Here is a 25,026-nt window from a genome sequence, read left to right on the forward strand (position 1 = left end):
AATTTCACACCCACACCTTCCTCATGCCCCCAGCTCTGGCTCCTATGATGCTGAGGTAGAGATGACAAGGAATAATGCAGACCCATTTGACTTGATTCCTCATCTCTCGTCAGGCAGTCAGCACTGTCCCTCTAGCTCTTGGTCTTTGGGCTTACATGGAGGGGTGATGGCTCCAAAATGTTCTTCTAAGAATCTCAGTCCAGGCTTCCCCAGATGTTGCCAATGCATGGTAAGATTTGACTCCAAATGAACCCCATCTGACTGCATAGCTCCCCACTGCTTCAGTGCATCTGCCTGCTTGACCTGCTTTTGCAATCCTTAGCTAGACCATAGATCCCAGACGGTAGGACTGGCTGGTGTGTGTGTGTGTGTGTATGATTCTCTTCTGTACTTTTTGGGAACCAGAACTATGGGAAGAGTAATGGAAGAGGAGTGACCCAACTCTGCCTTTCATCATCCCTTATCTTCCTTATTAATTCCCCTCTACCTGGATCACAGGAACAGGTGAGCAGATCCATGATGAATACAGACATTTCCTCAAGGAGTGGAATCAGAATTCCCCTTTGCATTGGCACTCATGCATCCACCAAGGAATGAGTCTCTTGGGATCTGGTCTTTTGGCTTCCCAGATAGCATTTCTCTCCTCAAGAATGTGTGTTCTTTGCCATCTTCATACTGTCTCTTCTATACGCATATCAGCTTGCTGCTGTGTAACAACCCAATATTTTCTCTCCGTCAACCTCCAGTGCAGGGCAAATAGAGGGCAAATAGAGGGGGAGGTCAAAGAAAAGGTGGCTAAAGTGGTGGTCAGAGGGGGCACATTTGGAGTATCATCCACTCTTTCCCTGAGGGCTTGTGTGTACTCCTTATTTCTTGAACACCCACTTCAGTGACATGATGTTATAGACATTTATCTTCTTTCCCCACATTCCAACTAATGAGGGTATTGGCTCTGGAAAGCTGAGGTTCACACAGTCATTCAAGGATCTGGCTTATTGGGGCTCTGCCACTCTCCAGACATGGCTGCATGGTTGCCTGGACATGGGCATCCAGCTAGCAGATGGGAGAAAATGGAGGAAGATAAACTATGGAAATATTTATGGAAATGGCCCCCATCCTTCTGCTCACATTCCATTAGCTCTATTCTCAAGGGAGGCTGGGAAGAAGAGTTAGCTGTGTGTACAGGAAGAAGAGGTTACGGGCTTGATTGTGCACAGGCACACTGATGCCAAGCATGAAGTCATTTGTAGAGACAGGCTGCACTGGGCACTCTAGAAGTCATCATAGCAGCAAGGACTAAAAATAGAACTTGTGATAAGCCGCTCTTTCCCCAGCATTAATTGAAGAGACTCTCCCACTCTTTGCTGTTGCTCTGTTGTGTCATTTCCTGCTTTGCCCCCTCTGCATGAGCAGCGATGGATGACAAATGCATGAGGACAAATGGACACAGAAGAGAACAAAGACACCCTTGTTTCCATAAACCCCAGCTGTCAGGACACATCTCTAGTACCTCGAGTGCCCCATCCCAAATGTTTCTTGGAAGCGATCTCTTTAAATCCATTCCAACCAGAACACGCATAACATTTGTCATCTCCTGCTTTAATGTAGCTCTAGAGTGTGAACTCTGTGGCATCTTGTCAGGTCCTTTGTTGGTTCCTCCCCCCTTTATTTGGGGGGAGAAAGATGGAAAATTTGAAAGGAGGTTATGAGTCTATTGTGGCAAATGTCAGAGATCCAGGGAGTGGGTTGTCATTGTAGCCCCAAGTCCACGTGTTGTTCTCTCCCAGAGCAGGTTAATCTTGTAGTGAGGTAGGTCATGCTCTATGCAGAAGGAAATCCCATGGACGTTGATCAAAATGATATTTCCTCAGGGCCTCCCTGGTGGTGTAGGGGTTAAGTCTCAGTACTATCATGCTATCACTGCCCTGAGTTTGATCCTCGGTCAGAGAGCTGACTCACATGGCACAACAGATCTCTCCTGTCACAGCAGTGTATTTCTGTAGATCTGCCTGTTCTGTTCCCCACTCTGTCTCTGGTGAATCCTCTCACCCCCTGCAGCTCTGCCCTATACCCCAGTTCTTTTATGCATAAATAAATCTTTAAAAATCATATTTCCTCAGTTTAACCAATGCCCACAGAATGCTTAGCCACTGCCTGGGAATGTGGCCCAGCTTCCTATGCCAGGTGAGGTTTCTGTGAATTTTATAACATAAATGTGCATGTCTTTTCCAGCTGTTTTGAGGGTATTTCATCTACAGAAACCTTAGAATTACAGCTTGTCATGTATTCATACAAACCAAATAAAAAAAGTTTTCTTGTACTATGGGAAACATGAAATGCATACCTTATGATTTCTTTGCAGGAACCATCACTAGAATCCAGATCTTACAGCAGAGTGAATGCATACCAGCTATTAACACTTAGACCTGTTGACCAGCATGGATGTGACCAATGAGAATTCAGTAACCTTTGGATCCTGAGCTGTTACCCACACTCCATTAGCTCTCTCAACTCGGTAACTGGGCTAGAAGTGTAGTAGTTGAGAAATGCCATTTTAGAACATTGTTAAACCATAAGAAAATACAAGTTACCCAAGACAATAATGGCGATAATAATCTTGACATCAAAGACATGAATAAACAAAGACTAAAACTAAAACTGTCAAAAGATTAGAGGGAAAATAGCAGAGGTGGAAGATTAAATAATAATTAAATTATATAGACAGGTAAGTGTAGAACTTGAAAGAGTGTGGTTTGCTTCCCTTTTGCCCTGGAACTGAGAGTCTTTCTCTTTCTGGAGCCCAGTCTGAAAGATTGGTCAGGCTAAGGAGGGGATAGGACCTATCCTTTAGGTGGATGACCAGTTTGAGGCTAGTAGCTCACTAACTGCCCGGCTACTGTTACATGGTCCAGTGCGTAGAACTATCTTGTCCATAATGAGATAATGTGTCCCTCCCAGGAAAGTTGTCAGGCAGACAGGGATGAATGTGGATAGTATTTATTGAGCACCTACTAAATGTAAAGCACCATAATGAATGCTGAAAGGGTGACATAAGGTGATAGTGGGGAGCGGTGAAGGAAGATGAGGGTCTGAGCTTAGGAATCAGAATTTTTTTTTAAGATTTATTTATGCATATAAGAGCAGGGGTACAGGCCAGAGGTGTGGGAGGGAGAGAGGATTCACCAGAGACAGAGTGGGGAACAGAACAGGTGGATCTACCGAAATACACTGCTGAGGGGAGCAGCGGGCGAGTCAGGAGAGGTCTGCTGCGCCATGTGGGTAGCTCCCTGGCCGGGGATTGAACTCGTGCTGCAGTGGCTGCGGATAGCTTCATGGTGCTGAGACTCAACCCCTTGTGCCACCAGGGAGGCCCCTGCTTGAATTACTTTTATGTGTGTATGTCTCTTCTACCACGTGAGCCCCTGCCTTGGAGTGGATTGTATTTTCCCGAAGGATGGGAATTTCAATGAAATACAGTATGGTATAGGGCAAAAATTCTGCTTTCTAATCAGATCAACCTGCTCTGATTCTGTTGTTATTTAACCCCTCACAAGCTCCATGTTTTCCTCAATAAAATGAACATAAAGACAATGATCTCCAGACATTAGATGCGCAAGGTTAACTTTTCTTTCCCTGCAATCTTGCTTGTCATAGATGCTTGATAGTGTAATGAACTAGGGACATTTTATAGAATGTTTACCCTGGAAGAGCCTTTCAAAAATCATCTAGCTCAACTCTCTCATTGATTTTGATTCTCTCTCTTTCTTTCTTTCTTTCTTTCTTTCTTTCTTTCTTTCTTTCTTTCTTTCTTTCTTTCTTTCTTTCTTTCTTTCTTTCTTTCTTTCTTTCTTTCTTTCTTTCTTTCTTTATCACAAATTAATGGGAGTTGCTACTGTCAAAGCAGAATGGCATCTTGTCCATTTGATGGGAAAAGATAAAAGAATGAGAACCTAACATTGGTGAGAGTGTAGAGAAACCTTGTTTACATATCCATTGGTTCATAGTTTCCAGTGTGTAGTTCAGAGGCTATTTACCAACCATTTATTTATTTATTTATTTATTAAAGATTTATTTTTATTTATTTATACATACAAGAACTGGGGGGTAGGCCAGAGGTGGGGGGTGTGTGTGGTGGTGGTGAGAGAATTCACCAGAGACAGAGTGGGGAGCAGAACAAGCGATCTACTGAAATACACTGCTGAGGGGAGCAGCAGGTGAGACTCCAGGAGAGGTCTGCTATGCCATGTGGGTCAGTTCCCTGGCCAGGGATCAAACCCATGCCTCAGTAGTTGGTGATAGCTTGATAGGGCTGTACCACCTGGGAGGCCCTGCACCAAACATTTAAATATATATGCCCTCTGACTTGGCATTCTCACAGCTAGAAATTTATCCTGTGTAGATAATCAACCAATTGCACAAAGCTGTGTATACAAAAGAATTTTCATTGTAGTGTTGCTCATAATAATGAACTTCTGGAAAGACTCTTCATATTCCTGGGTAGGGGGTTAGTTAAATAAATGAAAACACATCTTTGCAGTAGAGTGTATGGAAAATCTTAATTGGTGTGGAAAGATGGGGCCATAGCACATTGACTTGTTAAGGCACGCAGGTGTGTGGCCCCGAGGGATGTCGGGACAGGACAGGCACCACGATTTCAACAGTTGCTTCTGGATGTCTGGGCTGACACTTATTTTCTTCTTTATACTTTTTTAAAATGAGGGACTGTATACTTGAGTGTACATGAACTATATCATCAGAAAGAAATCATAAAGCTTTTTTTAATTTGATCAGAAAAAGAATGAGCCCTCCTGTTTCCTAGCTCAATAATCATTCTTGGGCAGTGTTGCTGTGCCCAGTCTAATTTTATCTCGATTATTTAACCTGATAAATATTTAGCTGCCAAACCCTTTGTCTATGTGGTCGCTACTGTAGAAAGTGACACTCCGATTATTCTTCTCACTTTCTCAATATGCCTTTTCGGATGTTCTGGGAATTTCTCCAGATCTCTTTTTGAGGTAGGGAATACACAAACAAACAAATAAACAAACAAACAAACACATCAATTTCTGTCACTTCCTCATTTAAAACATATACGATCATAAATCCATTTTTTTCCCTAAATAAAAGCAGGTGGTTGAGCCTCCTCGAGTGTAAATCTGTCCTTAAATGACAACCAAACAAAACAGATTTCCGATCTTGTGATTAAAGAATTTTAAGGACTACCGGACAAATGTGTGATGTGTACTGTGTACTAGTTGCCATGGTTTTAACTGAGGATGGGCTATTTAAACATATCCTTAATTTGGATAGGCATGAGTCTCAGCTTTGCAGGGTTAGAAATGGTGCAAAAGGCTTGGCTGTTTTTAGATTGAATAGGAGCTTGGCTATAGTAAGAACTAAAAATAGAAGTCCCTATCTTTACTTAACTCTTTGATTACCAGACAGAACAAAGAAATTCATTGCAGTAGATTCTCTGTGGAAAATAAAGCTGGCATGACAGGAAGGCGGTATTTAATTATTTAGCATTTTTGAACCAACATCTTGTTATTTGAGAAATCCTCTGAAATTTGTATTTAAAAAGCCCATTTTAAGCTTTAAATTCAGGTAGTCCGTTTCCATGGCAGCTGGACTCTTTTGAAGGTTTCTAGATTGTAACTGGAGTAATGTTTTTATGAGTTCATTTCTTTTTCTATCTGCAAGTAGCACTTTGGAGCAAACAGACAGTGGACTCAATAGTTTATCCTTGGTTATGTTATCTGTATTATTTTATAGCAAACACTGTGCATTGTTAAAAACGCAAATGGTATCTACATCTAGAACTTTACCACTGAAGAAAAGCTGATAAATGCGCATATAGTTTCATCTCAAGATTTCCAACCCCTATTTTTAGAAACTATAGAAGATCTCTAATGGTCACCTGGAAGTTTGGAAAATGCATTCAAATCAGAATCAAAAGTCCGAGTTCAAGTCCTGCCCCTGGTTGGCTCTGGGATTTGGAGCAAGGCACTTAATTTACTTGGGCTTCAATTTTCTTGATTGCAAACTCTCCAGTTTTGAGGACACTCAGAATAGATGAGCTTTCTACTTTAAGATTTTTGTAATGTCTTATTTTTTAATTAGTTCAAAGCTTTCTTCACGTAAAATCTCATTATGGAAACAGGAAAAGTGGAATTCCATTCAATGTTGGCCTGGGACTTGGTGGTGGGGGATCCTGAGTGTTTCCCTTCTAGCCTTTTTCCATCTATTCCTGGACTGCCCTTGACATATCAAGTAGGGTGTGTCAGGGCTGCCTAGTGCATAGTTTGACGACTGTTAATTTAAACTTTAATGTCTCATTTAATTTTCACAGTCTGGGCTTCTGAGAAATCTCAAAATAATGTCATAAGAAATTTTTAGAAGATTGGAGTCTTCATATTGTATCAACAAAAATAAAGCACAGAGATTTCTAAAAGATAGGAATTACTGTTTTTGGCACTAGGCACTAAAAAAAAATGGTTAATTTTTCTGATATTTGCTGTCAAGGGACACTGATGAAAACCCTCTCTTTGCTGCTTATTTCTTATGAGATCTTATAATAAAACCATTTATACTTGCTGCATCCCTTTGGTATTTTGTCTGACACAAATGCTGACCCATTAGCTCTTCATTTCATAATTAACATTTTATTATATTCTTGGGATTTTAAAATGACTTGCTTAGTCCACAGACTTTTTATTTTGAAATAATAGAATGCTGCTTAAAGGATTTGTTTATTTTGAACACATGCAATTTGCAGCAACATGGATGGCGCTGGAAGGGATCATGCTCAGCGAAATAAGCCAGAAAGAAAAAGAAAAATACCGATGGTCTCACTCATAGCAGGAATCTAGAAAACTTAAATAAGGGACGAGGAAAATGAATAACTATAAGAAAGTGAAAATCAAAATCAACAAAAAACTATGAACCAGAGACACTCTATGGAGGGTGGGGTGCGGGGAGGGGAGGAATTGGGGTCAAAATAAGGGGGCTGCAATTGTATGGGGAATATAAAAATAAAATTTATTTAAAAAAAGGATTTGTTTATTTTGAATGTTAATTTTGTCTATATTTATGCAAAACTCTTTTTATTTGTAAAAGTGGTAATCCTAGTTGGGTCAAAGACTTGTGGAGGAAGCTGGTGTTTGGGTTCCAAAATGGAATTTTTTTTATTATATACTAGATATAAGATCTTTATGGGAGATAGTAGTTTGAAAAAGAACAGCAAACCTTTTCAGACACTGTCAATTATTTCAGAAAAGATTTCAGGGTCAGCAATGAAAGCTTTATTTAATTCTTACTTTCGTATAACATTTTTAATATCTATGATCTTCATAGGAATCAATTGTGGTATAATCTGCAGCTAGAAATCAAGAGTGCTTGGGTGTTGGGCTCCCAGATAAAATTCAGCAGAGAGGAAATACTATGACTTAATAATGTGATCTCTGAGAAAAAAAAAATATTGTGTATACCTCGAAATGTTTAAAACTAACATTCATATTGTGTTTCCCAAGCCACTTTACAAACTATTTATAGAGAATCACATCAACCACCCACCTATTGTTAAAATAGAGAAAGTATTTTAACACTAAAAGTCAGCTTTATAAAACAGCAAAAGGACTGGTAATGGAAGGAAATGATAGACTGGAAATGATAGACCAGAGACTTAACTAGCTTCTTTTTAAATTTTAATCTTTAAGGTGTAATATATATTCAGGTAAAATGCACATAAGTGTCAGTTAGCTCACTTTTCACAAACCTAACATACTTGTGTAACTAGCACCTATACCAAGAAATAGAATATTACCAAATAAAATATTACCCCCCGATTCTTCTATACATTCTCCTTGTCACTGAACTTCTCCAAAGGTCTTGTCTTCTAATTGTGTACACTAGTTTAGTCTGTTCTTAACTCATATGAATGGAATGATACAATATATACTCTTTTGTGACTTTTCAAAATTTGACTTTATGTTTTTGAGACATCCATACTTTGTAATTGCTATAGGTTTTTTTTTTTTTTAAGTATTACTGCCTTTTTTTTTTTTTTTTAAAGATTTATTTAATTATTTATATAAGCACTGGGTACAGTCAGAAGCGCGGGAGTGTGAGAGAATTCACCGGAGCCAGAGCGGGGAGCAGAACAGGCAGAAGGACCGAAGTACACTGCTGAGGGGAGCAGCGGGCGGCAGGAGAGGTCTGCGCGCCATGTGGGACCCTCCTCTGGTGGCCGGGGAGCAGCTGGGGATCGAACCGGCGCCGCAGAAGCTGCGGGCAGGTTCGCAGCCCAGCGCTCAACCGCTGCGCCACCGGGGAGGCCCTGCTATAGGTTTTGATTCATTCCATTGTTCATGGCACTTTGGTGGTCTTTCATTTGTGACTATTACTACTTCTAATAAACATTCCTGATCATGTGTATCTAGGAAGGAAATGGCTATATTCTTACCATAAGCACGTAAGATAACCACATTAATAGGTAATGCCAAATAGTTTTTCACATGGCCATATCAATTACATTCTCAACAGCAATGAATGAGAATCTTGGTTGCTTTGTATACTTGTCAACACTTGTTATTTCCTGCTGGATGGGTAGTGGTATCATACTATGCTTCAATTTGCATTTCCTCGATGACTAAGTCCAGCCGCTTTACAGATGTGTATTGGTCATTTGGATGGTTTCTTTTATGGAAGGATTTTTCCCAATTTTCTGTTGCATGTCTATCTTTTTCTTACTGCTTTGCAGAAGTTTTTTAAAAACATATAATGGATAATTTCTTCATATTCTTGTGTACAATATGATTTTTAGTGTTCAGATTGATGCTAGGTATGTGTTATATATATTTTTGGTGCTCCCTAGGCCATTGTATACTCAGGTCTGGAAAACTGCAAATGAAAATTAGATAGGAAAAGCAATCTTAGTTCAGAATTGAAAGTATTATATGACATTAAGTTACCATGAAATGCATCATCACTATTTAATGTCAAATTACAGTCATGATCTATTTTTTATTTTTAGCTTTTTCATGTTGTTTGATTTATTGCTTATATTTGAAAGCAAAAATAAGAAGGACAAAAAAGAAACCACCCTAAAACTGGAGGAGAAGGGGAAGATGATCTTGCTTTGCTCTTGTTAAAATAGATCATGACTTCTTTCTTTTGAGACATATTTGTGAATTTTCACCACTTGCTATGTTGGCCACTGTCCTGCAGGAGCATGCCTTGCAAAAGTGAGGATATCAAGGACATTTTGTTTACAGCTAGGCAAAAGGACACCAAATTTGTCAACATCAAGGAGAACAGGGATCGTCTGAAGTTTAAAGTTTGATGCATCAGACCTTTAGATTTTAGTCATCGCAGACACAGAGAATCTAAAGCAATCCCTCTCCCCCACCCCTTTCATGGTAAACTAGCTAAAATGAACTAGGGTAAGTGGGAAGAGAGAAATGTGTACTCCTGTCTATGGTCAAAAATTATCACTTGCTTGATGGGAGTGGTTCCCAGACCCTGTCCTGGATCCTGTGTGGTGAGAATCCTTGGGGAGCTTATTACAAATACACATTTCGGGACTCCATTCTTGGAGATATGGATCACTAAATCCAATAGAGCTGACATAGATAGTGCCTAAAATATGTATTTTTTTTCAGTTGCTTAAAAATTTTTATTATTTATCATGATTCTGACTGACTGGGTGGTTTCTCTGTGAGTTTCATGTAGCTGCAGTTATCTGATGAATCAGATGGGATGGCTGGACACACAGATAATTGGCCTCCTTCTATCCTCATGATTTTTCATTCCAGTCTTTTTTTTTTTTTTTTACAGCATAATGGTCTCAGCTTATGAGAGGAAAGAAGCTACAATGCCTGCTGAGGCCTTCGCTTAGAATGGCTTCTTACGTGTCCTGTTGGTTATAACCAGTCACAAGATTAGTCTAGATGCAAGAGTGAAAAAGTAGGTTCCACATATTCATGAAGGAAATGTCAAAGTCAGAATACAAAAAGGCTTGTATAGCAGGAATGGCAGAAATGGCCATATTTTGCAACATCGCAGTTTACTAGCAAATTTGGTAAATTTCTGGCTCTCTGGTCCAGATTAAAGAATCTTTTATCTTAAACAAACTTTAAGATTAGTGGACTGGTACTTTATGATGGGGTTTCTCCCACAATGCCTTTTTCCAGAATGTTGTATGAGGTAAGAAGATAAGCTGGGCAGGAGATAAAACTTAAAGAAAGGAGAGAGGGTCAGAAGCTTAAATGCTAAAAATTGAAGATTGGTGGTATAGGGGAGGGAAGAGAAACTTCATATTAATGTTGTTTTGAAGGAATCAGTTTTCTAGAAGTAAAAATAAAATGATTTAGGAATGTGAAGGCATATGTGTGGTCCTCTTCTCCCCTGGATGCCTTTGTTCTTTTTTTTTTTTTTAAAGATTTTTTTATTTATGCAAGAACTGGAGTAAAGGCCAGGGACATGGTAGGGTGAGAGAATTCACCAGAGACAGAGCGGGGAGCAGAACAGGCAGATTGACTGAATACACTGCCGAGGGGAGCTGCGGGCGAGACAGGAGAGGTCTGCTGCGCCATGTGTGTATCTCCCTGGCTGGCAGGGAGTGAAATGGCCAGTTGGCTGCAGAGGCCAAGGATAGCTCCACAGTGCTGTGCTCAACCCGCTGCGCCACGGGGGAGGCCTGGATACCTCATTTATGAAGAAGGGAATGAAGAGACAGTGGTCTTAGTTGTCTCTCCTGTGGCATTGCCAAGGTAAAATATATGCCATTGTATTTCATACACACTTATCTTTGTATGGGGCCATGAAGAAGACATCTATGACATTTTCTGTTTAGCAGTTGACATAATAGATGACAAAGAGTTATCATTAGTCTTTTCTAGGTAAACATTTCTAGTTTCTGCAACACTATTATCATACATACCATATGTGTTAAAGCATAGAGTTATTTCAAAGACATAGGTTGGCTTTAAATTGTCTTGAAATGTGTATTTATACACATTTGAGACACCAGGCTCAATTCTTAAATGATATAACAGATGATCCACAAATAACCTGAACATACTTGCTTTATAAATCTGGTATTAGGCAGAAGAGCTAATCCTTCTCCTATACCCTGGAAATATTACATTACACCTGATTATCATTAGTTATAGTTTAGGAAGAGGGTTCATATTTGAACTATATTCTTGCCTGAGTTCATATAATTAAAAGCAGTGAATTTGGGACCTCAGATTTGCATCTCATAGTGTATTTAATATGGAAAAGTATTTTTAAAATACTTAAAATAAGACTGGGTAGAACAAACTGTGGGAACTGTCTTTCTGGTTTTGCTATTTCAGATCCTGCTTTAAAATGGAAGCAAAACATATTCTTTTCTATGCCAAAATAGAAAAGTACTCTTTTCCTAACCAAACTCAAGTCCTTTGGTTTAACAGTTGGCACAATTTTTTTTTTTTGGTGCACAAATTGCCATTTACTGATCTTCTTGGCCAAACCACAATACAAAGTCTTATACATAAGTGCAAGGTGTTTGAATTTGACTTCCTACTCTGCTAAAAGAAGGTATTTACTGATACAATTTCTGTGGTTACTTGCACCAGGTTTAGCAATCTAATTGCCTCATTATCTAACAGTGGAAAAAGCATGAACTTGGAATCTCACCTGGATCGTGCTACTAATCAGTTGAATTTCTTTTTTTTTTTTAGATTTTATATATATTTTACATCATTCTTCCTTTTTGTATAATGTATGCTTTCTTCTCTCAGGTGTAGTCCCCATAGAATTCCCACCACCAATTCACCCTTGCACCATCACCATAATCCGTTAGTGCTCTTCCCTCCCCTGTTTTAATCCCTCTTCCTCCCTGTCCCATGCAAAAAGTCTCTGTTTTATAGTTGCCTAATCAGGTGAGTTTCTTGGGGCAAATGGCCAGACCACTGTGCCTCTGTTTCCTCGTCTATTATAAAAAAGGTTTGAAACCAATGATGTACATATAGAAATAAGAGTAAATGGATTTAGAATTCACTCATAACACTGACTCCCAGGAGACACAGCTAAGGATATAGTGCTTCTGGCCAGAGCCCCCCCCAGTAAGAAATATTAAATATCTCTATTTACGATGACTGGATCAAGAAGATGTGGTACATAGACAAAATGGAATATTACTCAGCAATCAAAAGAGATAAACTCATGCAATTTGCAGCAACATAATTGAGCTGGAAGGGATCATGCTCAGTGAAATAAGCCAGAAAGAAAAAGAAAAATACTGGATGGTCTCACTCATAGCAGGAATCTAGAAAACCTAAATAAGGGACCAGGAAAAAGAATAACTATAAGAAAGAAAAAATCAAAACCAACAAGCAACTATGAGCCAGAGACACAATATGGGGGTGGGGAGAAAGGAGGGATTGGGGTCAAAATAAGGGGGTTGCAATTGTATGGGGAATATAAAAATAAAAATAAAATTTGAGAAAAATAAAAAAAACCCAAAATAATATATGTTTATTAGAAATGCAAAAAATATAAAAAATATTTAAAATTAAAAAATCACTTCGATGATAAAAATAGATAGAAAATACCATTTTCATGTAGGAATTTTTTCCTAAGGTGTACATGTCTAAACAAATAAACATTTCTTAAACTTCAAAAAAAATCTCTATTTAGTATTTTAGATTTAACTAAAGTAAAATTCATGATTTCCTAATGCACAAAACAAACCACGTGGGTCACCTCTAGAAGATGTTGTGCAATCAGTTCCTAATTCTGAAAATTGGTATGTAAAGAGAAAGAATAAAGCATCTATTCTGTCTTTCCATGTGAACTATACCTCAAGGTAACCGAATAGCTTGTGAAGGAAAGTTTTTACACAATAGTTCCAGCTAATTCTGAAAAGAGAGTGTTAGAATGTCATCATTTTGCAACCTCAAATAATGACCGTAGGCAATGATCATGAACACATGTAAAATAATTTGTGGAAAGCTAATGGGAAACTTCTTAACAGGTAGATCAGGTTGATAAAACATGAAACCATTAATCAATCCCATTGTCACCCACGAAGAGATCCAGGCATTCCCATGATGCAATGGGAAGTATAAAACCCCACTCTGCAACATTCTTGCCAAAGCCATTGAAGCTGATTCTGCTCCAGATCTCATTTCCAGTTTACAGGAAACACAGGAGATAGGAACATATTGAAGACACTGAGGGATGGATTAAAATCCAGGGAATTGTACCATGCAAATAACCTGGCTTGGCTTCCTCAACAAATAAATTAGAAGGAAAAAGCAGAGGTGAGGGAACTCAGATTTAGAAATAGGAGAGACATATGAACTAAACACAAATTGCAGATCTTGTTTGGGCCCCACTGGAAAAAACCCCCACATATGAGCCCACAAGGGAAATTTGATTACTGACTAGATAGCTAACATTATTAAGGATGTTTTGTTAATTTTAAAGTGATTATTCCATTTGGTTTTGTGGGAAAAGGAGTCATTATCCTTCAGAGATATATTCTGAAGTATTTTTAGGTAGAATAATATGATTAGGATTTGATTCAAAATAATTCAGCGGCAGGGTGGGAGGGAGGGAGGAGAGATGAAATGAGCCTGATTACGTGCTGATGATTGTTGAAACTGAGTTTTGGAAACATGAAGGTTCATTTTATTCCTCTGTCTGTTTATATTTGAAAAATTTCACAATTAAATGTTTTTAAATAGGGAAAAGTAATAAACATGACTTATTAAACCATACAGTTAGGATTTGTGCAGGGTTTTGCATCTATGTTTATATTAGTCTCTTGTCTGCCATAAACGATTATCACAAGCTGGGTGGATTAAAACTGCACAAAATTATTCTCCCACGGTTCTAGAGACTAAGAGTCTGAAATCCAAAAGAGTTGTACCCCTTTAAGGGCTGTGAGGAAAAAACCACTGTTTTTCTCTTCCAACATCTGGGGGCTACTGTCTTTGCTGGACCTGTGGCTGCTGGTGCAGCTCTGCCCCTGCTCACACTGTCTCGACCTTGTCTCTTCTCCCCATACCTCTCACTCTCCTAAGAACACTTGCCACTAAATTTTGGACTCACCAAGGTGATTCCAAATTGGATGATCTTGGATGTTCTCATTGCAAGATTCTTGATTTAATTACATTTGCAAACACCCCTTTTCCAAATAAGGGAAAATTTACCAGTTCCCAGGATGAGAACGTGGATGTAGCCTCTGGTGCATCACCATTCAACTCACCACAATGACATACTTCAATAAAAAGATTTGAAAACCCATAACCACAAGGAGTGATTTAGTTTTCTCAACTGAATGTTAAGGAGTATTTGTTAGCGTCATTGCTAATTTCCAAATTTATGAGACAGCCTTGATTTCTCTCCTTCTGCCTTATCCCATAGGCAAGTCTTAGAAATTTTACTTCTGAAATTTAAATCAAACCTTTTTATTTCTTTCATCTGCACTCTAAATCCTTTACTTTCATTTGTCCTATCATATCCTCTAATGGTCTTACTGATCTTTCTGACTTCTGATCTTGCACCAATCCATTCCATTCTCCCCACAGATGCCAAAGTAATTAAAAACAAAAGAAAACAAAAACTTCACAGATCTAATCATTGTTCCTTCCTTTTCCTATCCCTTAAATACTGGTTCACTGCTTCCAGAATAAAATCCAAATTCTTTAGTATTTGTCTTCACCTATCTGGAGTCATTCCCGTTTTTGCCCACAACTGTTCACTGCCACTGACCTCCTTTTAGTCTTTTAAACATGTCAAAGTCAGTTTCTTGAAAAGGACAGATTCTTGAAAAGGAGAATCTTGAAGCACAGATTCTTGAAAAGGAGAATCCAGGCAGTATTTACCACAAGAATTTTATTCATAATTGGGTAACTGGTTATTTTAAAAACAGAAACAGTAATTCATGTCGAATAGTAAATAACATGTAAAAATACTAGACATATTAGAAAACAAGTAAACAGCATATAATTACCCCCTCCCCATTCTACCCTCTGAGATAATAATATTTGGGTTTACATTCTTTCAGAATATGTGTTTAAATATCATAAATACATGATTAACTAGGAAACCTACTTTTTGCTAATTAACAAGGAATTGAAACTGTTTTCATGTTATTACATGTGTACCTTCATCATTATTTTTTAGACTTTCCGTTCAGATTTCCAAGTTGTTCCATCAAAGACTTGTACCAATTTGCATTCCCACCAGCAGTGTGTGAATGTGCTCATTTTCCCAGGTCTCTGGAAATCTTTTAAATCTCTGCTAATCTGAGAGATGAAAAACAGCATCCCATTGTTGTCTCAATTTGTATTTCTTGCAAGTTAGTGAAGTTGGATGTTTTTGTTTCTGATATCAGTACACTTGTGGTTTCTCATGACCATGTATTTAAAAGGGATTAGATTTAAAAAAATACCAAACTAGCTGAAGAAGAGCTAGGTAAGCCACTCAACACTGCATTACAGCAACGCCAGCTCTGTACCCTGGATCCAGTTCTCAATATCTTGAAGCTGTTTCAAGCACACATAGCTGAGCATGCTATTGGGTTTTACAGTACAGCCCTCATTATGATAGTATTTATTTTCTTCCTTGTGGCATGTGAATTAAAGAAAGTAATTTAAAATCATTTTTAAAAGTGTGTTGTATGTATTTTCTGAAAATGTATGTGGGGAAATAAACAAGAAATTACAGATTAAGGACCTATGTTTCAAAATGTGGCCCAACAATTTGAATTTACCAGCATCTGGAGTTTTGATCATATCTAGGTTTCAGCTTGGACTTCAAGTAATTCGTTGCCTCAATTGTCAGTAATAATTTTCCCTATGGTATTTATTTAGAAAGAAGTTCAGGGAAAAGTGAAGAGAAACAGTTAAATACTGGCACCCATTGCCTGCATTACTTTTGATCAGAATCTTACTTTTTCATCATCTGAAAAAAAGTACCAGTTGGATATTCCAAGTTCCCATATTTCAAATTTGTGTATGTGGCAATACAGGAATTACAGAAGATATGTTTTAACTGTCCAAGGTCCTGAAATCTTTCTTTTCTTTCTTTCTTTCTTTTTTTTTTTTTTTTTGTTCCACGATCTTGTACATCATTTGGAACTCCAAGTGACTTTCTATTATTTAATACTTTTATGTCCTTTTTCATGTATATGTACCTAAAGTTGGTGCCTTTGGATGTGGATCTGCTGACTGAATAGAACAATTTGATATATGATGGCATGCCATGTGTTTTATTTATTTTTTTTTAAAGATTTGTTTATTTTTATACAAGAACTGGGGTACAGGTCAGAGGCACAGGAGGGTCAGAGGATTCACCAAAGACAGAGCGGGGAGCAGAACAGGCAGATGTACTGAAATACACTGCTGAGAGGAGCAGTGGGTGAGGCAGGAGAGGTCTGCCGTGCCATGTGGGTTTCTCCCTGGCTGGTCGGGATTGAACCCGCACTGCAGAGGCCGTGGACAGCTTCACAGTGCTGCGCTCAACCTGCTGTGCCACTGGGGAGGCCCCATGCCATGTGTTTTAAGAGCTACTTAAAAAAATATAAATCAAAGAAAATAAATATGCTTTTGATTGCAGTTGCAAGTCAAGTGTAGTCCAAACAAATTAAAAAAAGGAGCATAAACCACCATGATCCAAACCACAACTGAATAGAGTCCTAAATACATCCAGGTCATCAGGAATAAATAGGATGACTCAATAAATTAAAAAATCAAGAATGATATTCTTAAAATTGAAAGAACCTATCAGATTAAATGCAAATGTGGAAATAATGTTTTATTTTGATAGCAAATACAGGGAGTCAAGGAATAGAGCATTCCCTTACCATTCCATGAGAAGGAATGATGACACTGGAAAGACACAGTTTATCTATGTACTATTTTTATTTATTTGTTTTTGAATTTTATTTATTTATGCATACAAGAGCTGGGGTATAGTCCAGAGACGAGGGGAGTGAGAGGATTCACGAGAGACAGAGTGGGGAACAGAACAGGCAGACTGACTGAAATACACTGCTGAGGGGAGCAGCGGGTGAGACGGGAGAGGTCTGCTTCGCCATGTGGGTTGCTCCCTGGCTGACCGGGCATTGAACTCATGCTGCAGAGGCCACGGATGGAGGAACCCGGTAAAGCTTGGAAGGATTTTGATTTTTTCTGAAACTTGTAGCACAAAAGATGCTTTTAAGAAAATATGAGCTGGCTAAATGGTTTACATATTGGTAAAGAAATAAAAAGAATTACTTGACAAGAAGAGGATGTTGGACAATTTAGTGTCTAATACAAGTTATTGTCAGGGCCTTGCAATTGGAATGCGTTCCTTATGTATTGGATATGTAAGGAAAGGATTTAGTCTGGAAGTAAGAAAAGATTTCACCTTACCAGTTCTTAAATTTTGAACAAGTCTAGCAATGGGCATATCTTTCACTAGATATATTTAAGACATATTTGCGTAGTCATAGAAATTGCAGTCTTACTCAGAGGTAGAAAATTGAAATGACCCTTTCAAATATGATTTTATGATACAGCAACATTTAGATGACCTAGTGGTAGGAGAGGAAAGTCCAGTGTTATATTTACTCAATTTTCAATGAAGTAATTATTTAATTTAATAGTGGCATAAATGAAATGAATAGATTTCAAACATTTTCATTAAATGCTGACACTGTCCCATCCCCTACTGGACAAAACCTTTTCTGTTAGTCACACTATCCTCCATTTTTCATTGGCTGCCTGCAAGGAGCATCTGTCGATTCATCAAGACAGTAAGTCCCTCCAAAGGATTTTCAATTCTTAGCCAAGCTGAAAGAATCTGGGAAATCAGATATGCCTGTAAATAATAGGTTATTTGAAAACATGTAAGCTTCACGTTCTGGTTCAAGTTAAAACTTTCCTAGAATGACTTGAAAACCAGAACTCATTTATTATGGTATGTAACCTTGCTGATTTCTTGTTTTAAAATTCAGTAAAATACCATATGTGCCTGTCAACTGGATGTGTATGTGTGAAAACACTCATCTATCCCTGAAACATGGCCTTTTGGGGATAAGCAACAAGATGACTTCTTTTACTAAGACTAGAACTAAGTGTAGGAGAGAAATTTCAATGAGTAGGTATGTGACTGCCTTCCGTCCTGTGAATCTGCATGGACACTGGGTCTAGGGAAGGCAGTGGGTTATTTAGTGACTTGCTGTGGTCAGGAAAATTTTCCCATTGACTCAACTCATCTCTAATTACATCATGACATTAATCATTGCCAGAAAGCAAATGAATTTGGGCTTAAAAAAATCAATGTTATGAATGGAATTTCCTAGAATAAAGATACACTAAATAGAAATAACAACCAAATGCAGTCTTTGATTTGATCATGGTTTTTAACCAAATAACAAACTTTTGTGAGTGCTTGAGCATTTGCAAAATAAAACATTGAGGGAAAAGTGAAAAAAAAAAAATCAGCTCCACCTCTTAAAAAATCACCTGGAATTATGTTTTGGTAGTAACCCAGGGAGAAGGAATTACTTTGAAACCTGTTTTTTTAAAAACAAGTTATAGCTCTGCATACTTCAGGTACAATATTTGGCACATTGCCTCATAGATGGGGTGGGGGGTTGGGAGTGTGGGGCAACGTACTGTACAGCACAGTGGCCATAGTTATTGATACTGTATCTCACATTTGAAGTGGCTAAGAGTAGATCACAAGAAAAAAAATAGTATGTGTGGTGATGGATGTTAACTAAATTTATTGTGGTGTAATTTCACAATCTATACAATTATCAAATCATTACATTGCACACCTGAAACAAATACATTGATTCAACATATCTTAACAAAGTTTGTTTAATTGAGAAACTTAGAAGGGAAGAGGATTCAGTTCCTCTGAATATGAAGCAAGTTCACCAGCCTGACACTGTCATTGCAACTTCTTTGGAGTTCCTAGTGTGTCTTCATTAATCCCCAATCAGAGGTCTGAGTCACCAAAATAAATCTGCAGGATTTACGCACATGGAGTTAGTTACTGAGTAGTAGAATATATGACACTCTCTGCCTTTTAGCAACTTTTCCTTTTCCAAGCCAAAAGCAGAGCCCAAGATTAAAGTAACATATACTTAAGGGTGTGTTTTTGCAGATGCTGGTTGGGACATGAAGACAAAAGTAGGAGTGAAAAATGCTGATAACAAGGTGAAAATCTCACTGAGGAACAGGACGCATTTTTGGTAGGAGACGTTTAACTTGAACGCATAACCCTATCGGTTTCACCACTGAGTGGGCATCCGCAGAGCATGGGGGTTGGGGGGTAGCTTCCCAAAATGATGTGGACATCTCTCTGCAGTTCTTTTGAGAATGGGACTTGGAGGAAATCTTCGGGGTGGGTAAGATCTTGGACGATTGGGATTTTTTCCACGGGACGTCAGGGCAGAACGATGAAGCCAAAGGAAAACATTCTAAGGCAAATGAACGAATTCATTCTGCTAGCCCTGAATTCAACGTGGACTCGAACCAGATCTGTCCTCCTCATTCTGTTTGCCAAACCAGCTCTAAGCAGGATTTTCCAAGCTGCTTCATCATCCCAGCGATTCGCTGTCCCAGACATTCTTCTGCCTCACCCTGGCACCCGTGTTCAACTCTCCTCCAGCTGAGCTGTTCATCGCCAGCCACGCCGAGCCTCCCCACGCGGCTGCAGCCCCCTCTCCGGCCTCACACCCATCCCGGGCTGCGGCGCGGGGAGGGGGCAGGGGAGCCGTCAACTCACGCCAAACTTCCACGCTGGCGATGACTGGGGTTCTCCGGCTCCCCTAGCCCTCCCGCGCCGGGCCACACGGCGCTCATTCAAGCGGTGCGGCAGCGATTGCAGGTTCTGAGCCGCGGAGACCCGGGCGCCCCGCAGCCGCGCTTCCCGGGCCAGGCACGGTGCCGCCTCCCACCGAATGCGCCCCGGACGCGGCCGCCCCAGCCCCGGGCAGCTGGCGGGGCACGGCGCGCGCCGGGAGACTTGGAGCCGTGATGCTTTGTTTTGCAGCCGCAGGAGCTCGAGGCGGTCTCTTTCCACCAGACTTCACCCGCCCGCAGCAATAGCCATGGAAGTTGCCGCGGCGCAGAGCAAGAGGGTACCGCTTGGCGCGGCATCTTTTTTGGATGTTTTTTCTCGACACAGACCACTTATTTCTTCCTTCCTGCGGTAAGTGGAATCGAGTCTGTCTTAAGAAGAGGTAGAATTGAAAAGGATGAAAGGGGATTGCAGGAGCACAAAGGGTTAATCTATTCCGTTGTTTTCCTTGGGAGGGGGCTCGCTCTTCCCCGGCCCCCCAACCCCTTCCACCAGGCAGTCCCTGCCAAATCAGGCAGCTCAGGAGCTTTGATTTCAGGCGCTAGGGGAGGGGAGCCGGGAAAACCAATCCATTCATTCATTTTCGGTGGGTTCCTCCCCTACGCCCCTAAACTTGTCTTTGTCCATATTCTGAGAAGGGGGAATGAACGTGGAAGTGAGAAAAAGCCCCAGAGGTTGGGGGGGGGGAGAAAAAAAGAGGGGGGACAGTGATTTAACTTAGAGAAGATCCTAAGGGCTAGTGATTAGTGTAAGTCTTTAACCCATGTCAGGAACTCTAGACCCCAGAGCCTGTTCCCTCCTTCCAGGGAGGTAGGGAACCCTAGACCCCAGGTCCAGCCCAATCCCCCCAGCTCCCAAGCAAATGTCTGGTCAAAGCTTCTTTGGGAAAGGCTCTCTATGGGGAGCCAAAACAACTTCTGATGAAAACCTACAACAGAAGGGGAGGCTCAACATATGTTTGTTGAGTGGCCAAATGATGCATCCTAAGTCTGAGTGTTTTGTGCCCCGGGATTTTGCTCCTAACGGTGGACTAGATCCCAGGACACCAGGATAGTCCAAGTCATTTTGCAGAGGAGTCGTTGGAGTCTTTGGCTTCATTACCCATAAGAAGCCATATGATAGCTGCAGGGTCAGATTTATGGGTCCAGGGACCCAATGAACTCACTTGGGGAAGAATCTCTGTGTTGTGACCTTGGACTGGTTCTTTACCTCTCTGAGCCTTGATCTTCTCATCTGTAAAATGAGGCCAGTTAAGTGTTCTTCAAAGTGATGCAGGGAAGATGAGTGAAGTGAGAACATGAGGGGTATTTGATAAATGTCAGTTTTGCTTCTCTAGTCTCAGAAGATTCAGGAGGGAATCTTTCTCTGTGGACACCTCTCTCTGGCGCTGATGCAGGCAATACATGCAGGCAGTTGCATTGCAGTGACTGGGCTGGAGCCCTCCTGTCTGTGAGCAGTGAGGAGGGGTGAATGAGGCTCTTAAAGGCTTTCTCAGGAGCATAGAAACAGCTTCTGTGGGGTTTGGAAACAGAATTTACATACACACCGGTGTCCCGGGGGGGGGCAAGCTAGACATGCAGAAATTCCCTGTTCATCTCATTTCATGTCTCACGCATGGTCTCAACTTTCAGTAGAGGGGAGCAAAGTGTGGAAACAATCCCAGAGAAGATGGCTCTGAAGGTCCTGGCAACTCACCCATGTCCCAAAAAAGGGCTGAGGAATTAGGGAAATGCTATCAAATCAGGACCATTTTGGGGGTCTACAGAGAACTCAGGGATCTAGCCCATGGCACCTGTAGTGTTAGTGACAAAGCACCTGCCAACCCTCCTCAGACAGCAGTGGACCTTGGTGGATCTTGCCTGGAATTCAAAAACCTGAATGCGACAGACAGTGAAGGATGAATGTTGAGAAAGATGTTGCTGACAGCATCCTCCAGAAGCCTCAAAGTACCCCAGAGTGGCATGCAATTCAGAAAGCGCCTGCTAGTGCAGGGGTTAGAGCCATAGCAGACAGGCTTGGAAACAAGCGGGCAGTCACTCTCCCTTAGATAAAGGCAAGGAACAACCTAACCTGACCTCAGGGGACTAGACAGCAAGCTGGAAGACTAGGTCTATCTTGCTCACAAGCATATGCCAGCACCTAGCACAATGATGGCCCACGGAAGGGGTTCAAGCTGCATGTTGAGTGGACAATGCTTTCCTTTCCAACACCGGGGCATACATTTCATGCCTTTATTTAGCAAGTATTTCTTCAGCATCTACTATATGCAAGACTCCGTTGTTAGGCAGCGGAAGTAACCGGTAAGCACCATTCACATGGGTACCTCCAGTGGCCCATTCAAGAGCATCTCAGCACCACCTGGCTCTTCTGGAGACTGAGGCCCGGTCTCCACAGCGGCTGCTGGCGGGGAGCCGTGAGACTGGGGGTTGGGGGGCCAGAGTCAGGTCTAACCTCATTCTGGGACCATGTCTGAGGGCCTTCACACCTGCCCCTGCTGGGCCCCTGGACTCCCCGGGCCGCCGCTTCCCGGAGCCCTCAGGTCTTGGCAACCCCGTTTCCCTGCGGGGCCGCAGCGCTTCTCTCCGGCCCCCTCCCGGGCCGCCGAGCAGCAGCCCCAGCCGGGGCCTCAGGTAGCTGGGGAAGGGACCGGGCTGCGCCTGGGGATCGAGCTTCCCCGGGCGGGGAGAGCGCGGCCGCCACGGAACGGTCCCAGAACAAAAGGCTCATGGCTGGCCCCGGCCTCCTCGGAGCGCGCTGGGGCCGTGGGTTCGGGGCGCAGGAGAGAGCACCGGGCGCGGGCTGGACTGAAAGAATGAAGTGAGAAAAGGGGGTGCGCCCAGGGTGGGAGCGGGGACAGGAGTCACCCCCGAGGCCGAGGTCTGCGGCGGGGCCGCCGCGGCCCTTTCTCCGCCTCCTGCAGCGCCTTCCAGGCAGCCAAGCGTGTCTCCGGCAGCAACTCCACCGCGCGCGCCGCGGCGCCTCCACGCCCGCCGGCCGGCCGAGCCAGTAAGTAGCGGCGCGCCCGCCGCGCGCTCCCCGCCCCGCCGCCGCGCCCCGCCGCCCGGCCGGCCCGTCCTCCGCGGCTCGCCGCCCCCGGGCCGGGCGCGCGGGCCGAGCGTCTCCCCCGCCGGGCGCCTCCGCCCGCCGCGCGCCCTCCCGCCCTGGCGCGGCGTCTGCGGCGCGCTGCGGGGAGGGTCGCCTTCGCCGCGCGCGCCCCGGGTGCCGCGCCACCCCACGTCCAATGGCTTTCGCGGGGTGGGGAGCGGGGGGCGTCGCCCGGGGGCGAGGAGCCGCGGCCGGGGTGGGGCGTGTGCGCTCTGCGGGGCCGAGCGAGGCTGACGTGCCCGCCCGAGCGCGCGCCCGGCGAGTGTGTGTGTGCGGGAGTGCGGGCGCTCACGCCTTCGGGGGCTGGAGTGACACTGCGGTGGGCTTCTCCCGCGCGCGGCCCCCCGGCGGCTCAGCCCCCGCCCTGCCGGCGCGGCGTCTGGGAAGCAGCTCGGCTCTCGGGTCCGCCGAGCCTCGCTCTCCGTGCGCCCCTGGCGGGTCTTACTTTTCCTTTTCCCCGGGGGCGGCCGCCCGCCACCCCTGCACCGGTGCAAACACCCAAGCCCGTTTCCCTTCTCTCCTAAACCAGTATTTTCCCACTCGGCTTTCTCTGGGGTTCTTCCACGAGCCAGTTCGAGACCACCCCCCTCCCATCCTTGGAAATTGTTTTGTTGGACCGCTGTACAGAGGCGTGTAAAGCTCGAGGACTTTATTAGCTTTTTCCTTTCCTTCCCTTCTGGGCAACGGAGCAATGAAATTTCCAATCGAGACTCCAAGAAAACAGGTGAACTGGGATCCTAAAGGTTGGTATTTCCTACTCCCGGCCGCCCTCGCCCTGCCTCCTTCTCCGGTGCGCGCCTCCACTAGTGGCAGCGCTCCTGCTCCCGGCGGCGGCAGCGTGTGTCCCGAGGCTGCAAAATGCGCCTGGGAACTGCAGCGCGGGTGGGAGGCGGGCGGAGGCAGTGTGGGTTCCAGACCCAGATAGTGTCTGTCATGATCACATAATCATTGTCCCTCCCGGCTTGTTTCAAAATCTATTTAAAGATACACCAGGCCGACTGTTTGGCTTGAAATTGCACCAAGTGTTGGTATCTGCTTTTGACTTGGGGTGTGTGTGTGTGTGTGTGTGTATGTGTGTGTGTGTATCCTTTGTTTCTGGTGATCTTTGTCTCTCTAGCAGATGGGTGGGGTGCCTCCCCTGGACCTGGAGCTGCGCCACCTGGCCGGGGTGTCCTCAGTGGGAAAGGTTTCCTGGCAGCAAGTGGGGTTCAGATCTGCAGCAGCTGTCCCTGGAGGTGGCCCTTCTCCCAGGGCATGTGAAATAATGGAACCCGCGGGACCTTCTGAGTCTTTGCTCAATCTTAGTACCAAACCAGGCGGCTAGTTTGGCTCAGATCAGAGCAGAAGGGGGAGGGAGTAGTGGTTTGCTAGAAGGGTGGGGCTGGCTAGGGCTGGGAGGGGGCACCGTGTACTGTCTGAACAGTAGTGTTCTTTACAAGCCCCGAGGATTGTTGGACAACGTGCCCTTGTAGCAAAAGGGAGTGACCAAGACAGATTTGTCTCTAGCAGCCGGCCAAGGTGTCTGTCATTAGCATACAGATGTTAGGCTGCTTCGGAGTGAGCAGAACGGGCAAAGAACAAGTTGTCCGGTTTTGATGAGAATGTTCTTTAGAGTTCCTCTTAGCGTATCTGACGGCTGAGTCTGGCTGGAAGAAACCTGTGTGTGTGCTGGTGTTGAAATTTGTTTATATGGGTGTATGTGTGTCTAGTACTCTTTATGTGTGCATTTATTCCTTTCTCCAGACTGGAAAAGAGGAAACCTACTCATTTGTGGGGAAAATGTCTTGTGAAGTGATTTGCTCTTGGAGAGAGAATGAAGAGGCAGTGCTTGTTTCAACACCGAGCCTGTTACATATTAAAGACAACCCCAACCTCATATTTTGTCTCTGGATCTCTAGAAACATGGAAGTGTGTCTTCGCTGTTTTTGTTTGTTTGTTTTCTTTTGGATCCCTGGGAAACATTTGTTGATAACTGCTATGGACTGTGCGCTGTTCTAGGCACTGGAGATACAATCAGATGAGTGTAGACAGAAGTTCTGGTGTTTTAAGAGTTGATGGTAAGGGAGA

General features: G+C 42.7%; 1 protein-coding gene across 2 annotated transcripts in view; it reads left to right on the top strand.

Annotated features, from left to right (window-relative positions):
• The first annotated feature begins 20,036 nt into the window (after nucleotides 1-20,036).
• Nucleotides 20,037-25,026, top strand: part of KCNK10 (potassium two pore domain channel subfamily K member 10) — a 114,980-nt gene continuing 109,990 nt past the window's right edge. Inside the window, exon 1 of one of the 2 annotated variants that reach the window (XM_054691810.1) lies at nucleotides 20,037-20,205. In XM_054691810.1, the coding sequence (XP_054547785.1) occupies nucleotides 20,163-20,205 (43 nt within the window). In that variant the 5' untranslated portion in view covers nucleotides 20,037-20,162. Of the gene's footprint in view, nucleotides 20,206-23,217; nucleotides 23,703-25,026 lie in introns of those variants that run through there. The other variant, XM_037503747.1, reaches the window with a different exon arrangement.

The sequence above is a fragment of the Talpa occidentalis genome, unplaced genomic scaffold (assembly GCF_014898055.3).
Source record: "Talpa occidentalis isolate TD23 unplaced genomic scaffold, MPIMG_talOcc4v2.1 talOcc4.11, whole genome shotgun sequence".
Lineage (NCBI taxonomy): Eukaryota > Metazoa > Chordata > Mammalia > Eulipotyphla > Talpidae > Talpa > Talpa occidentalis.